Below are 14,355 nucleotides of genomic sequence, written 5' to 3' on the forward strand. Positions count from 1 at the left end.
CCCTCTATGAATGTTGGGGGCTTGTAAAATAACATGTACAAAATGATCGATACTAGTGTCAAATCCATACTTTTCGGGATTCTTAAACTTATTAGTAACAGCTTCGATGACATTTAAGCCCGAGTGTAGGCAACATTGACGTGGCAGTTGGTTCGGAAAGTGACAGGAGCAAAGCCCTATGCTTTCCTCTGTGGTATTTATTTGTTTCACACATGTTGAGAGGGATAACGTCGAAGGGACATTGCAATTGGTATTTATTTATTTACTGAACTCATATAATATAACGCCAGTCTTTGATTTTACGTATGTCACTCATATTGACAAGAGCATCGCTAACGGAGTTTCTCTTCTATAGTCATTTCTTTATCTTCAAATATCATATATTCTTTAAATCTCATCTACTCTCACTGCGAAGAATAATTATTTCAATTAGTATTAGTATAAAGAGAAGCTTCGGTAAATTTCATTCCCCGGCAATGAACATTCAGTTTTCGTGAACCATAGGAATGAAATTTATGCATTATTTATCAACAGAAGAAATACTTCCTGACGTGTTTGAAATTGTTACTTTCTTTCATCTTTCTTCTACTCTGTTTCTTTAGCTTGAAGATATTTTTGAGGGAATCTTTTTTTCCTAATTATCAAATAAAACAAATCCCTCGTATCTAGATAATATTCCCTCTCTCATCTGAAATACCACACTCATAATCATGCTTGGTTTGTTTACATTGAATTTCCGTTATTAAAATATTTTAGGCTCTAATTACAGTGAGTCTGAGCTCTCGAAATCACTTACACTTTTTCTCAAGTATTATATATACCAATACAAGGAGTTCCTCATTATTTTCTTAAAGAACTTGCAACCCAGCTATCTTTTTTCACTTTCATTCCAGACTCACTGTTCTATAGTATTTATATAAACAAACGCAAAAAATCATTAATTATCACTGACCAACAAAAGCTTGCTAACGAGGATGAAAATAACTGATTATTATTATTATATTTTTCCTCTGAATTAAGATATGTAGTTGTAAAATTTTCCACCACGTACAGTTGTTTGTTCTTTAAATTTATTGAAGCTTGTGGTATGTGGTCAGAGCCATATTTACGAGGGAGCGAGCGAGGTGGTCGCCCAGGGCGCTGATAGCGAGAGGGCTCCGATTAAGCAAGGACGAAAAGTGTTGGAAATGAGTAAACGACCCTTCGCCCCGAAAAAGTATTGGCACCCTATTAATCAATATTGTTGTCGGTTTGCAAAGAGATAGATTTGGTAAAAATTTTCTCGCTTGCTTCGATCGCAACCCAAACGTTCCTTAACATTTACAACAAGTTTTTTTGCTATTACTTAAAGGAAGTTACTATATATAATTTGTTAATGATGATGTGATATGCAAGGTGCCGAGTAATCACTTATAGTGTACGCACTAGCAATTTGAAAATCAGAAACGGTGAAAGTCTGAAATACGTGTTCGACGTTTTGATGGCAATGAATTTGATTAGTTAATCATTTTTTTCTAACCAATCGAATTAATCACTACGGCGAGAATGAATGTATGAAAATGTAAGGAGTGTAGGAACACGCAAGCACACGTAAGCTTCTGCTTGCACGGGGATATTAAAATTGAAGGTAAACAAGGGGAATAATAATATTTTTGAACCTGAAGCAGTTGTAGATTAGGAGCTTAAGGGGTCAGAACTTAAGGAATTTCGTCTTTTCTAAATACTGATCACTACCAGTGACTTCTTTTATCCCATTGACATATGAAATGCTTCGAATTTGAAATAATTTATTGAAATCATTTCTCCACCAACTACTGGTATCGCCAGGACATTTTCATCTATCTACATAATACAAATCATATGCACACGTTTTACCTCTATATATAAGTAGAGGGTAAATGGTCCTTATACGCCCGTCCCCAACACCCCTGACTACCTATAACTTCTGGGCCACCCGTCACTTTGGTACTTTAGTTAATTGTCCAGCATCCACATCCATAGTTACGTCCATAAAGTATACTTATATACTACAACTACAACTAACTTATACCTAACTTATATATAAGAACTATAACTAACTTATATCTACAACTACATCTATTTCTCTTCTACCATATAATGACCCAAGCTAAAGTATTTACACCATCCTCTAGTATATATATATTTTACCATTGTTCGGATCTAACGCTACTTATTAATAGCTATAGTATATACATCATGCTTATGACTACGACTAAGGTTGCTATCTTTATATGTTTTTATATTATCGAATATGGTTTTGTTTATAATCATCAAACTTCAACTTTTTCCCTACTATACATTTAGTTATTCCTTTCTCGATTTTCCTTTCTTTACTTTCTATTCTAAAGGCATATATCTTAGATCGGTCATTATTTTATCATTTGTTCATCTTTTAGTTTGCCAAATACTTTTTTGTTTATTAGTAGTATTTCATATTTATCGTCCTTTTTGTATTTCCTGTATCAAATCGATCAACCATTTCTTTAAAGTCTTTCTATCTCATTTATAAAACTATCAGTATCCATGTAATATAAATCTATATTGATTCCATATTTAGGTTTCATAGTGTTGTAATGGAAATCGTACATTAATAGTTTTGATAAATCTAATACACTCATTTCAACATATATCGGTTTATAGAATGTTAATTTCTCTTCTATCATATGTATCACACATAAATCTTTAGTAAATTTTGTTCTGTAACCAAAGTTCGGATTCGCTATTCATTTCTCTACCTTCTTTGGATCACATTCTAAAAAGTACATGGTCTCTTTCTAATATTTTCCATCGTCTCCCCGAATACGCTATTATGCATTAATTTATAGAAGTCCTTCTAGAAATCGTTGTTAGCTTTCGTTCTCATATTGGTATTCAAATGTATATATTTCTTTAATCAATCTGATTGTTTAAACTTTAATATTCTATGAACTTTCTTTAATCTCATTCCAAGTGACATATACAGTTTTAAATTTCTATAGTGAATAACATATATCTCTTTGTTATAAAGTGTGCTTAATAATTTCGATTGTTTTGATCTGGTGGACACATGTTTACTGAAGCTAATTTTAGATGTGAGTGCTTATTATGTGGATACTTCGGATATTCTAAATCAACTTCTAATATATAACCTGCCTCAGAATCATCTGGAATATTCATTATGTCTATGTAAGGTTTAACCCATTTTAGGTCTTTTAGGGCATTTTTTGACTCATAGCCCAACGATATAAATTATTTGTATCTAAATACGCTAGGTACTTTGAACATTTATTCTTTTTATAGCTTTCCATATATTTTTGTTTCCTTTTACATATCTTTTACTACATTGTGAGATTCCACCTCATATACCTTTCTCTGTCACTAATTTCTTACCATAATCCATCAACATTTCTAGATTGATTTTTCATCTTTAACATTGAATCCCACGATAAGCAAGGAGCAGTGAAATACAGAGCAGGATCTAAACCATAAGCTTTTATTCATACGTCTCTAAAGTTTTCATCATGTCTGCTAATATTAAAACATCCGTTTTTATAAAGTTCTGTATATTCTGCAAGGTTTCTAATATTGAATAATTTCCAAGCCCTTTTTTGCATGTTTATACTCTTCATCACTTATATGAGTTTGGGTAAGCTTATTGAAGATAATTTCTTTTGGTGGTAGTTATGTTTCTTCTGGTCTTTCAATTGAGTCAGTATAATCATATGGATACACAACTTTCTGAATTACGAAATCTAATAGATCATTGGGAAAGTATTTTGATGTTTCTTTATATTGTTCTTTTAAAAGGTTATTTGCTAATTCAGCTAAACTCTTTAATATAAACCTAAATAAATCTAGAAGTCATAAATGAATCCCATACTTTTTATCAAGCTTCACATATTTCGAGTATGTTATATATTTTTCCTCATTATTTGCAATTAGTTTTATGTCATTTGTATCGTAAGCAAGCTCTTTAACAAGAGTATCATAGCCACCGAAGTTGTGAATAAATACTGGAATAAAATTAGGATTCCTATAGTTTAAATTGCAATAGTTGCAGCTTCACCTATGAACTTTCCAGTTAAATGATCATGATCTCTTACCCATGCTTTATTTTTATTTATCTTGTACAAACATCTTCTTAACTCATATTTCTATTCTTTTCTTCGCTCATATCATCTTTGTCTTTGTGGAATAGTATCTTGTTTTTTAATGTCTTTATTTTTCTTTCAAAAGCTGATGATAAATCACTTAAGCTTCTCTCACATATATGACAAGTATCTGGGCTGTTATATATTTCTTCTTCCTTTTCAGTTAGAATATCGATTCCAAGTTGATGATGATCTAATATTTTCTTTAATTCTATTGTATCATTTTGTAACATTTCAACAAATATTTTCGCAGCATCTAGACCACTATAATTAACAGGGCTTTTATAATCTCCATTTGAGTACTTAATATAGTAACAGAAACTCATTGGAACATGCTTTTGGTATTTTACTTTTTTTTAGAACTATTATGTTCTATTTTCATTTTACATAATATACATTCGAAATCAGCATATATTGCAAATGGTACTCTTAAAGATCGATTATAGTGTTGAAAATTCTATTTGATTGTAATATGGTTTCGCAAGTTCTATTCTAATAGCCTCATGTTCTTTACAATTTAGCTCATCTTGTAACTGCTTCTCATTTCTAAAATTTTTGTTTAACATTTATCGCAGAAGTACAACTTCTCATGATGTTTTGTTACTTGACTTCTTATTAGTATTGATAAGCATTTTATCTGGAAATAATTATTTTCTTCATCTTTTATATATAATAGATTAACATGTTTTTCATGTTATATCTATAAACGTTTATTGAAATTTTACTTCTCTTTTCGAACTTTATTATATCTTTTAATTGCACAGGGAATTCAATCACATCACAATACGTATGTTCTAATTCTTTAACAAGTTGTATATAGTTGGAAGGTCTTTGAAGATGTGATTGATAATCTGTAGATTTTAAATAACTTGTCTAAATGTTTAATTTGGTGCAGTGTCCATCCTGATCCTCTACCATGAAATTCTTCCATTTCTCTACGAAGATTTTGTGTAGCATAGTGCATGTATTCATCTAAGACAGTTGATTCTAATATGCTCTCATTTGACGTTTTAAAATTAAAATTTTGTACTTCTTTTTCTTTAATATAGTCACAAATGAAAACAAGATTTTCAACAAGATGGAACTTTAGCTCTTCTTTGATTTTGTTAATAGCAACTCTTCCATTTACATCTAAAAATTTTGTTAGGTCTCTATATCCACCTATGTTATCGACCTTAATGCCCAGCAATCTCTTTTCTAATGCTGTTTCTTCTCTTTCTACTATAATAGGTATGAGTTCTGATTTAGTTTCTTCAATTACTTCTTCTTCAAATGGAAACAGCTTTAAACCTTTCTTTCTACATAGTCTTTTAGGTTTTGATTCTTCAATGACGTCTCCCTCAAATGGGAATGTTTGGGCTAACTTCAATCTGTTTTGTTTGTCTTCATCTTCATACCTATTAATACGATTAATAAGTTCTGCTTTTCTTAATCGGGAATAACCTTTTATCCCTTTCTCTTTACATGCACTCCTTAACTCTACTACAGTATGTTTAACTAAAGATTTCACCTTCTTGTTTTGTCCTTATAAATTTTGGTTTGATTTCATTTTTTCTTAACAGTGTTCGTCTTATTTATTATTTATACTATGAGATTATTACATAAAAGAAATAGATAATTACATTCTTATCTATCTACTTAAGAATCTACCTCATCTTGACCCTATACAGATTCGTTTTCTTTATCACTGTGTTAATTTGATTTAAGTCCTGCATTCTCTTGTTACTTTAACTCTTTTTCTTTCAGCAACATTTCCTTTTAATAGTATTTGTCTTTCTACTAGTGCTGCTAGAAGTTTAAGGTCTTCGTGAATACGTTTAAGTTGATCATGTATTAAATCACAATCGTAATCAATTATTTATTACATGGAAAATCTTTTGAAATGAAATAACGATATTTTTTTACAGAACATCGTAATCAAACATGTCACTTGCTAAACAAGTATTATCTCTTACACCTGTGTTAAATCGTGTGTTATTACTTAGATGACGATGATCTCTTAATGGATGTGGAGTATGATACAGATTATATTTATTGTAACCCAGATGAATATGACAATTTAGATGATGATGATGATGATAATACTGATTTCATTAATTTTTGCGTTGCTATTGGTACGTTAGATCATTTGTTTAAAAAAGCTATTAAGGAAAATAAAGAACACCTTATACAAAATATTATTCAGAAGTATATTATGAACTTGGCAGATGAAACATTAGATACACTAACAGATAAGCAATGGTCTTATATGCGTTTTAGTGAAAATGTTACAGAAGACTTCACACGTAAATACAAGGATAAGATCAATTAGGAAAACGTAATGTACAATGACTTATCTGAAGTTTTCATAAGAGTTTGCAGATAGAGTTAACTGCTTGACTAACAAGTAATGACTTATAAGAAGATTTCATAACAGAGTTTGCTAATAAGGTTGATTGGGGGATTATATCAAACAGAAAATTATCTGAAAGTTTAATTAGAAAGTTTGCTGATAACTTAGATTGGGACAAAGTTAGCTGATGTTCACGTTTGTCAGAAGATTTTATTAGAGAGGTTGCTGTTAGAATACGTTGGATAGGCATTTCAACGAAACAACGTTTATCAAAAGCTTTTGTTCTAGAATTTAAAGATACTTAACGAGCTTCTATTTCTATATAGACACTATTTTGTTTAGAGAATACCTGATGATCCGAAATCTGCAGAACCTCTTTCGCTTTCGCTATCAATTTCTGTAACTACTTCATTTGGTAATGATTCATGTTTTATCAAAACTAACTGTGCAATCCTCTGAAATCTTTGAAGAACAGTTTCACCATAAGGAAGGAAGTTAAAATGTCTAAGCATTGTGTTAACTCCAAATAGTTCAAAGATAGACCACATTATCGATGTTCTTTTCTTAATTACCACCATAACTTCTCCATGATATCCACTGTCTATAACACCAGCACATACATCTATATCTTCTTTTAAACTCAAACTTGATCTAGAAAAGATTTTCCCAAAGTATACTTTTGGTATGTCTATCTTAATTCCAGTTTTAAGTAAATGAATGTGTCCAGGTTTTATTATTCTCATAGTCTCGGAAGAATAGAGATCATAACCAGGAGGATGTTTTACCACAACTCTAGGGACTACAATATTTGCATTCAAGCAAACAACTTTGAGAGACATGATACAATATTCACTTTGATGAGATAATTCGTAAACGATTTCATTTTTGATAGCTTATACAGTATATAAAAATGAAATGATTTTTATTTTTACATACATTGTAATCGAATATGGTAGATGCTAAACAAGTTTTATCTCTTAAATCTTTATTTGATCGTGTGTGTGATTATATAATGACGAACGCAGAACTAATCAGTTTTTCTATTTCTGTTGATATGCAAGACCATTAGTTTAAAAGAAAAATGAAAATGAAATGAAATCTTTGAGTTTTACGTCCCACGGTTATGCCGGTTAGACTAAAGGAGACGGTGATTATGAGAAATGAATGAAATGGTGGAATGAAGAAAGTGGGAGGAAACGGGAGAACCCCGAGGAAACCCACGAGCACGGTTGTTTAATAGAGCTACTAAAGAAAATAACAGGTATCTTATACAAGACATTCTTTGTGAACATGTAACGAAGTTATCGGATGAGGTATTAAATACGTTAACAGATGAGCAAGCGTCTTCTATATGTTACCATGATCAAAAAGATGACTTTGAATTAGGAAGTATTACAGAAGATTTCATACGCAAATATAAATATAAGGTTAATTGGGAAATCGTATCAAAAATATTTATCAGAAGATTTTATAAGAGAATTTGCAAATAAGGTTCCTTGGGCATGGATTAGTACACACACCGTCATTTATCAGAAGGTTTTATAAGTGAATTTTGCTGATAAAATTGATTGGAAACATGTGTGTTATGAATTCATGTCTGAAGATTTTATTACTGAGTTTATTGATAAAATTGATATCGAAGTAATTTTTGATTTTGGATTTGTTGAACTTTCAGATTTTATACGGAAGCATACTGATAGACTCAATTGGAATGAATTGTCTTAATCTCAAAAGCTATCTGAAGATCTTATAGGAGGTTACGTTGATAAAGTAAACTGGCGAAAGATTTTATTTAATCTACATTTAACAATAGGTTTTGTTTGGGAATTTGAAGATTTGTTTCGATGGCCACCTTCCGTTCTATTCAAGGACAATATAGATTAGAGAGGCTATAGAGAATTTAGTTAGTACTTTTATGATTATTATTCATAAAAGATATACAGACCTATGCTCGGTTCTCCACCATCAATATTCTTTTAACTCCAAACCTTTTAACATTTCACTTAATTCATCATTTTGTATTTCCTCTATAAGTTCTTTGATAGTACTTAGTTCACATTTAGAAAATTTGCCTCTATATTTAAATTCACCCAGTTCTTTGTACAATTGACTCTAAATTTTTAGCATCGGATGTCTTATAGGTTTCTTCATAATAAAATAGTTCAAAGTCTAATCGCCACTCATTAAACCGATCTAAGCGTTGTTCGAGGTTTTTCTTATAACCCACTTTATATATACTCCTTTTTGTGATGTCTAGTAGTTGTTATATAAACATAACTTGATGTATCTCTATCTTACTTTATAAATGCCCATCTCTATATTTATTGAAGTAAACATGTGTTAACGTATGAACCAGACATTGGGTGATATCAATAAAAATAAGTAACTACTCCTGAGAAGTCCTGCTCGAGAATCGGAGTAACTATACCTGGAGTAATCTCCTTCCTCAATTTCGTATCAATAAAACAAGCCACTACTCAGGTCTAGTCTGCTCCAGATTTATGAACGTTTACTCACGCTTCCTCTGCACGTAGCACTGAGTCGTATCAATAAAAGAAGTGATTACTCATTTCTCCCATTCATCGCGCAGTCATTTCGTTGTTTTTAACCTATGGCGTAGTACCTTAAAAGCCATGAAACGGGCAAGTAGCAACGATAGCTTCAATCAAAGTGCATTTGTGAATATTGTAAAAGAGTTTCCAGTGGTACTTTCAAAGTCACAGCTACCAGAAAGTAAACGAAGGAAAGCCGAAACTTTGAAGGTAATTACAGTGAAATGCAACGAAATATTAAATACATCTACCACTGAGATACAAATTCAAAAGAGAATCTTTAATATTCGAGCGAGAATAAAACAAAAATAAAAAAGAAGAAGAAAAATTTAAAAAACGGGAAAGAAGAAAGTAATACTGAAACCATGGGAATGAACCTATTTGAGCTGATGGATGCTGATTGGAATCCAGCAATATCAAGATTAACACGACAAGCGCATATCACGTGTTGCCCAAGGTCTTTGTAGATTGTTTGGCTTTAAGAACGAAATCAGACACTTGGCTCCTTCGTTTTCTTTTTAAAAAATCCAGCCACCCACGTCATAAATCACGTCCATCTGATTGCGTTTTCCACACCATACGTGTCCCCTTTCGCCTTTACATTAACAAAATACATTCTCATGTATACACCCTTTCTATCAACGTTGAGTTGAGTTGATTATTAGTTTAACGTCCTTTTCAGTAGCGTGCCTATATGAGACAGAACCCACTGATTAACGTGGAATCCAAACCACATGAGCTCCTGCCGGGAATCGAACGCGGGTCTCCTATGCCAAAGGCATGTACGCTAACCGCTTAGCCACGAAATAGCTCTTCCTATTAACGTATTACTCTCCAAAATACTAGGTTTCTTTAATGCCACTTGTGTATAGTCAAGTGCTTCGATAGCACCCGGAAATGTATATTGTTCTTGCCACTCTGCCTTTGCTGTTTGTATATTACGCACACTTCCGGAAACAATCCATTTTCAGGTAGTCATAGACAGTACTTTGAGCCACACCAGAATCCCCTGACATTCCGACCTGGAATCCCGGATCACTCACGTAACGCAAGAAAACCAAGGGCACCGATTTCTCTGTAAATTTGGGGGGGGGAGCATTCAGATGCAGAAGGTATATATATCAGGATTTTAAGACAAATTGCACTCTAATTATCCCAAATATTGTATATTCATAAATACAATAGGGGGCCCACATGAGCTTTGGGGGCCCCGGGCCCCCTGGTCCCCACAGGATCGAAGCCCTTGAAGAAAACCCGCATCTTTTCATCATTACGTAGTCCACCACCCCGAATTTCGGTTAATTCTCCTTAAAAAATGTTGTGCTAATCACTACATTTTCTTTCATAAACTTATAATGCTTTTTGTAATCTTCATTTCCAACATTTCTATGCAGTTTATAAGTTTTTCTACGTAGTAAAACAATCATATACTCTGCCATATTTCGCACGGAGTCACCTATTTAGCTTGCTCCACAAATTTGGAGAAGTTACTAGCATCACAGAGGAGTCTTTGATTTTTATTGATATCAAACGCGGAGTAGTTACTCGGCTCGAGAATAGAGGTGTGGTTACTTCAAAAGGGCGGGGCTTCTCCGAGGTCAGCCGAGACGAGTAGTGCTCAGTTCTCTTTTTATTGATACCAATGCGAGTATCTACTTCAAAATTGGCCGTAATGAGTAACTTCTCCGTTTTATTGATATCACCCATTATCTCATTTATTTTGTTACCTTCTGGTTTTAACACTTATATTACTACGCTTGATCTGAATTTTTCCTTATAATATTCTATTAATTCTTTAGACTGTTTATTTCCTAACCAATGTTTAAATCTCTTATCACCATCTTTACACAACTTAGTAGCGTTAAAGTGTCCAGTACTTTTATCTATGATCAATTTGAAATCACCAGACAAACCATACAAATAATTATCTTTGATCTGTTCGTAGCAAATATCCTTTAAGCTAAGAGGGTTATTCATAGTACTCATAATTTTCATGAAGAAAATAATTTTATTTCATTCATATGCCCCTGACGATCCGAAACCTCTTTCACTTTCGTTGTTGATTGGTATTATCATAACACCTATCATAGATGTATTTAGATATCCATAAAGCGATAAAGAGAAATATTTTCTTATAAACATATGTCCCGGAAACTAATAGGTCTTTCTCATTTGTACCTTTTGGTTTTATATAATGCACTTAATTTAGCTGAGAGTCAGCTATTTTTTATTGTAATATTCTAACAATTATTTTGACTCTTTATTTTCTAACCAGTGATCAAATCCCTTACTACAATCTTGGCACAACTTAGTAGCGTTGAAGTATCCTACGTTCTTACCTATGATGAACTTGAAACCGCAAAATAAAGCATACCAGAGTTATCTTGAATTTCTTCGTAAGAAATATCATTTAAACTGTGAGAGTTAACCATAGTACTCATATTTTTTCACGAAGAAAATAGTTTTATTTCATTTTTATGGGTAGGATCTCATATTTATTATAAGCTCTTTAGATTGCCAATGAAAAAATCTCTTAATGACTTCCACCCTTGGTTTTCCAATGCTAGAAACCTTTTATGAGTAATAATCATAAAAAGATAGAACATACTAAACTTAAATTATAACATTATCTGTATCTATCCAACGAATATTAGAATCATCAAACTCTAGCTACTTAACATATACTTCATTAGCTTTCTTATGCATTACATTTTGAACAAGTTACTCATTTTTATTTTTAGTTCTTAATAATTGTTGCTCATAGAACTTCCCTTGTACATCCTCGTTATCCAAACCTTTCATTCTGTATGTTGGTGGATTGGAAGGAATAACATCTTTAATAACAAATTCTTCTGTTTACCAGTTAGGCGTGTATCCTTTCTCAAACAAACCTTTAGATTTGCTTATAAGAACGTCATCATTAATTTTATAATTAGGTTTAACACGCTTATATTCTTTGTTATACACTTTCTCTAACATCATTTTCCTATTTTTTATTAACTTCGTCAGGCTTTATAACAATTGTTATATGTACTTTATTTTTGTAATCGCTAACTAATTTTCTTAATATCTCTATCCATTTATAATTTCTTTGCGTAGTAAACCTTTTCCACATGTTTTGTTTAAGAGTTCTGTTGAAGGGTTCTACGATGGAAGCCTTTTTACCACTATATGTTGAATAATGATTTATATTATATTCCTTCATCAACTCTCTATAGTCTTTGTTACAAAATTCTTTACCTTGATCAGTTTGTAAGTTACTAGGTTTTCTAATTTTTAATACTGATTCAAACGCATCTATAACAGTCTTACCGTTCTTGTCTTTAACAGGAACAGGAAACGCACATTTCGAAAACACACCAATAATCGTTATTAAATGCTTATAGCGTTTGTTTAATTTGGAAACACCATTTAGTACCCAACTATCCATTTCTACAAGATCAGCTTGCCAAAGATCTTCAAAACCTTTTATAACAACACAGCCTTGGATAGTTTTTTCTTACAGGTTTGTGAATTTCCTCTATAATGTCTTCTCTAACACCTTCACCTTCTAGTCAATCTTTGTTTTTAACGAATTGAGATTTAGTAACACCAGAACAAACACCTTTCTTGGTATGTCTTCCATTCTTTGTTTGCTCTATTCTAATGGTATTTTTCTTTGTACCTGTTGATTTCTTATACTTTACACAATACGTCCTATTTATTATATAGAAAATCATTTGAGTTCTTTTTTACATATACAATATAACAAATAGTAATTGTTTACCTTCCATAGCAGCTGTTGGTTTAATCGTTAATATATTATCCCTGTTAAAGCTCAAAGGTAAATTTTCAATCAAATTATTATCGCCTAAATATATATATATATTTAGATGGGATTTATCAGCATATTATTCTGTATGCATTAGTTTACCATTATAGAGAAATTTGTAACTATTAGATAGATTAAATATTCTGAAAATTGCATGTTTAACACCTTCACTTCTCAATCGACATAATAAATGTATAGTTTTCTTCTTCAGAATGAAATATTTGTTTTTTGATTGATGTTAGGAAACAAATTTATCTAACTCTGAGTTAAGTTGACGTAACGTTACAGCATCAGATATTGCAACTGCATCGTGTAAAACAGTTACTCTTCTATTTCCCATGTGTATACATATCTATCGACTATCACAAAATTTAATTTTGATAATTCTGGTCTTATATCTAATCCGTTTTTCTTTAAGTATGTGTCTTGAAACTTCTTTCTATCACTTTCTAATTGACTATTTATTGATTCAAGCTGAAGAAAAGTTACAGCAACTTGTTGATCAATACCATCAACTATATTAAAAAGTCTTTTGTTTTTGAAATCAACCCATGATGTGCTGTTTGATATAAAAGTATCTAATTCAAATTCACATATTACTAGAATACATGAAATTGTTAGTTCTTTTAATTTATTAAATTCTTCTTTTTTAAAAAAATCATCTAAAGTCTGCTCACTAATGTTAACATCACCTTTCTTATAACATTACCAAAGATATCCATCATTTATTATATAGAAAATTGTTATTCGCAACCTAACTTCTCGAAATATGTTTTCAATACAATGTCAGTCTTTTTCGATTTTTTAAACTCAATATCAATATCTATACCAGATTTTCTTAATAACCAATATCAAACATACTTCACATTTATAAAGGCGCTTCTTTTACCATAACAAAGTTCGCAAACCATGTAATATAATTCTTCAAGTTCATATTCAAGTATATCTCTCATATTTTGTAAATTTATTGGCTTTTGATTTGTAAAGTCAACATGTATTTAATAAACATCATCATAATATTTTGAGCATTTATGTTTCTTTAGTATTTTTAACATATCTTCCACTGATATTTAATCTTTCGGTATATTTTTAAATTTTTCGTCTGACATCGTAAACACCTCTTTTGTTATAACTATCTTGTAAAGCTTGTAACGAGATAATTGTAACTCAATTTTTTTTCTATAGTATTATACCATGGTTTCCTCATACCAGCTCTATAATAAGAATTTGTTCTTTCATCTATATAGTTGGAACCATGATGAGTAGCTATTAATTTTCTTTTCAAATCTTCTATGGTATTTATCGTAAAAACTTAGGAATAAGCGCTTTCCAGATATCAATCATATAATAAATATATGTATCTTTGAAGACTATATATTTTTAACACACGTATATTAAATACTTATGAAAATCATCACTATTAATATTATTACACTTCTCAAAATTAGCTATAATTCTAGTATGTAAGTCTTCCATATTTACTGTAAACCAGCTTATATGAAGATTACT

The 14,355-nt window shown here is 31.3% G+C and overlaps 1 protein-coding gene across 1 annotated transcript; it reads right to left on the minus strand.

Moving 5' to 3' along the window:
* Positions 1-6,821: 6,821 nt before the first annotated feature.
* On the minus strand, positions 6,822-7,322 carry LOC145675105 (deoxyuridine 5'-triphosphate nucleotidohydrolase-like). Its single transcript, XM_081745475.1, has one exon. The coding sequence runs from the start codon at positions 7,320-7,322 to the stop codon at positions 6,822-6,824; it is 501 nt and encodes a 166-aa protein (XP_081601601.1).
* Between the last annotated feature and the right edge of the window lie 7,033 nt (positions 7,323-14,355).

Source organism: Thermobia domestica, chromosome 18 (assembly GCF_964235325.1).
Source record: "Thermobia domestica chromosome 18, izTheDome1.hap1.1, whole genome shotgun sequence".
Lineage (NCBI taxonomy): Eukaryota > Metazoa > Arthropoda > Insecta > Zygentoma > Lepismatidae > Thermobia > Thermobia domestica.

Bases quoted from the DNA above. Each gene is read 5' to 3' on its own strand.
- LOC145675105 (XM_081745475.1), bottom strand. From the start codon at position 7,322: ATGTCTCTCAAAGTTGTTTGCTTGAATGCAAATATTGTAGTCCCTAGA.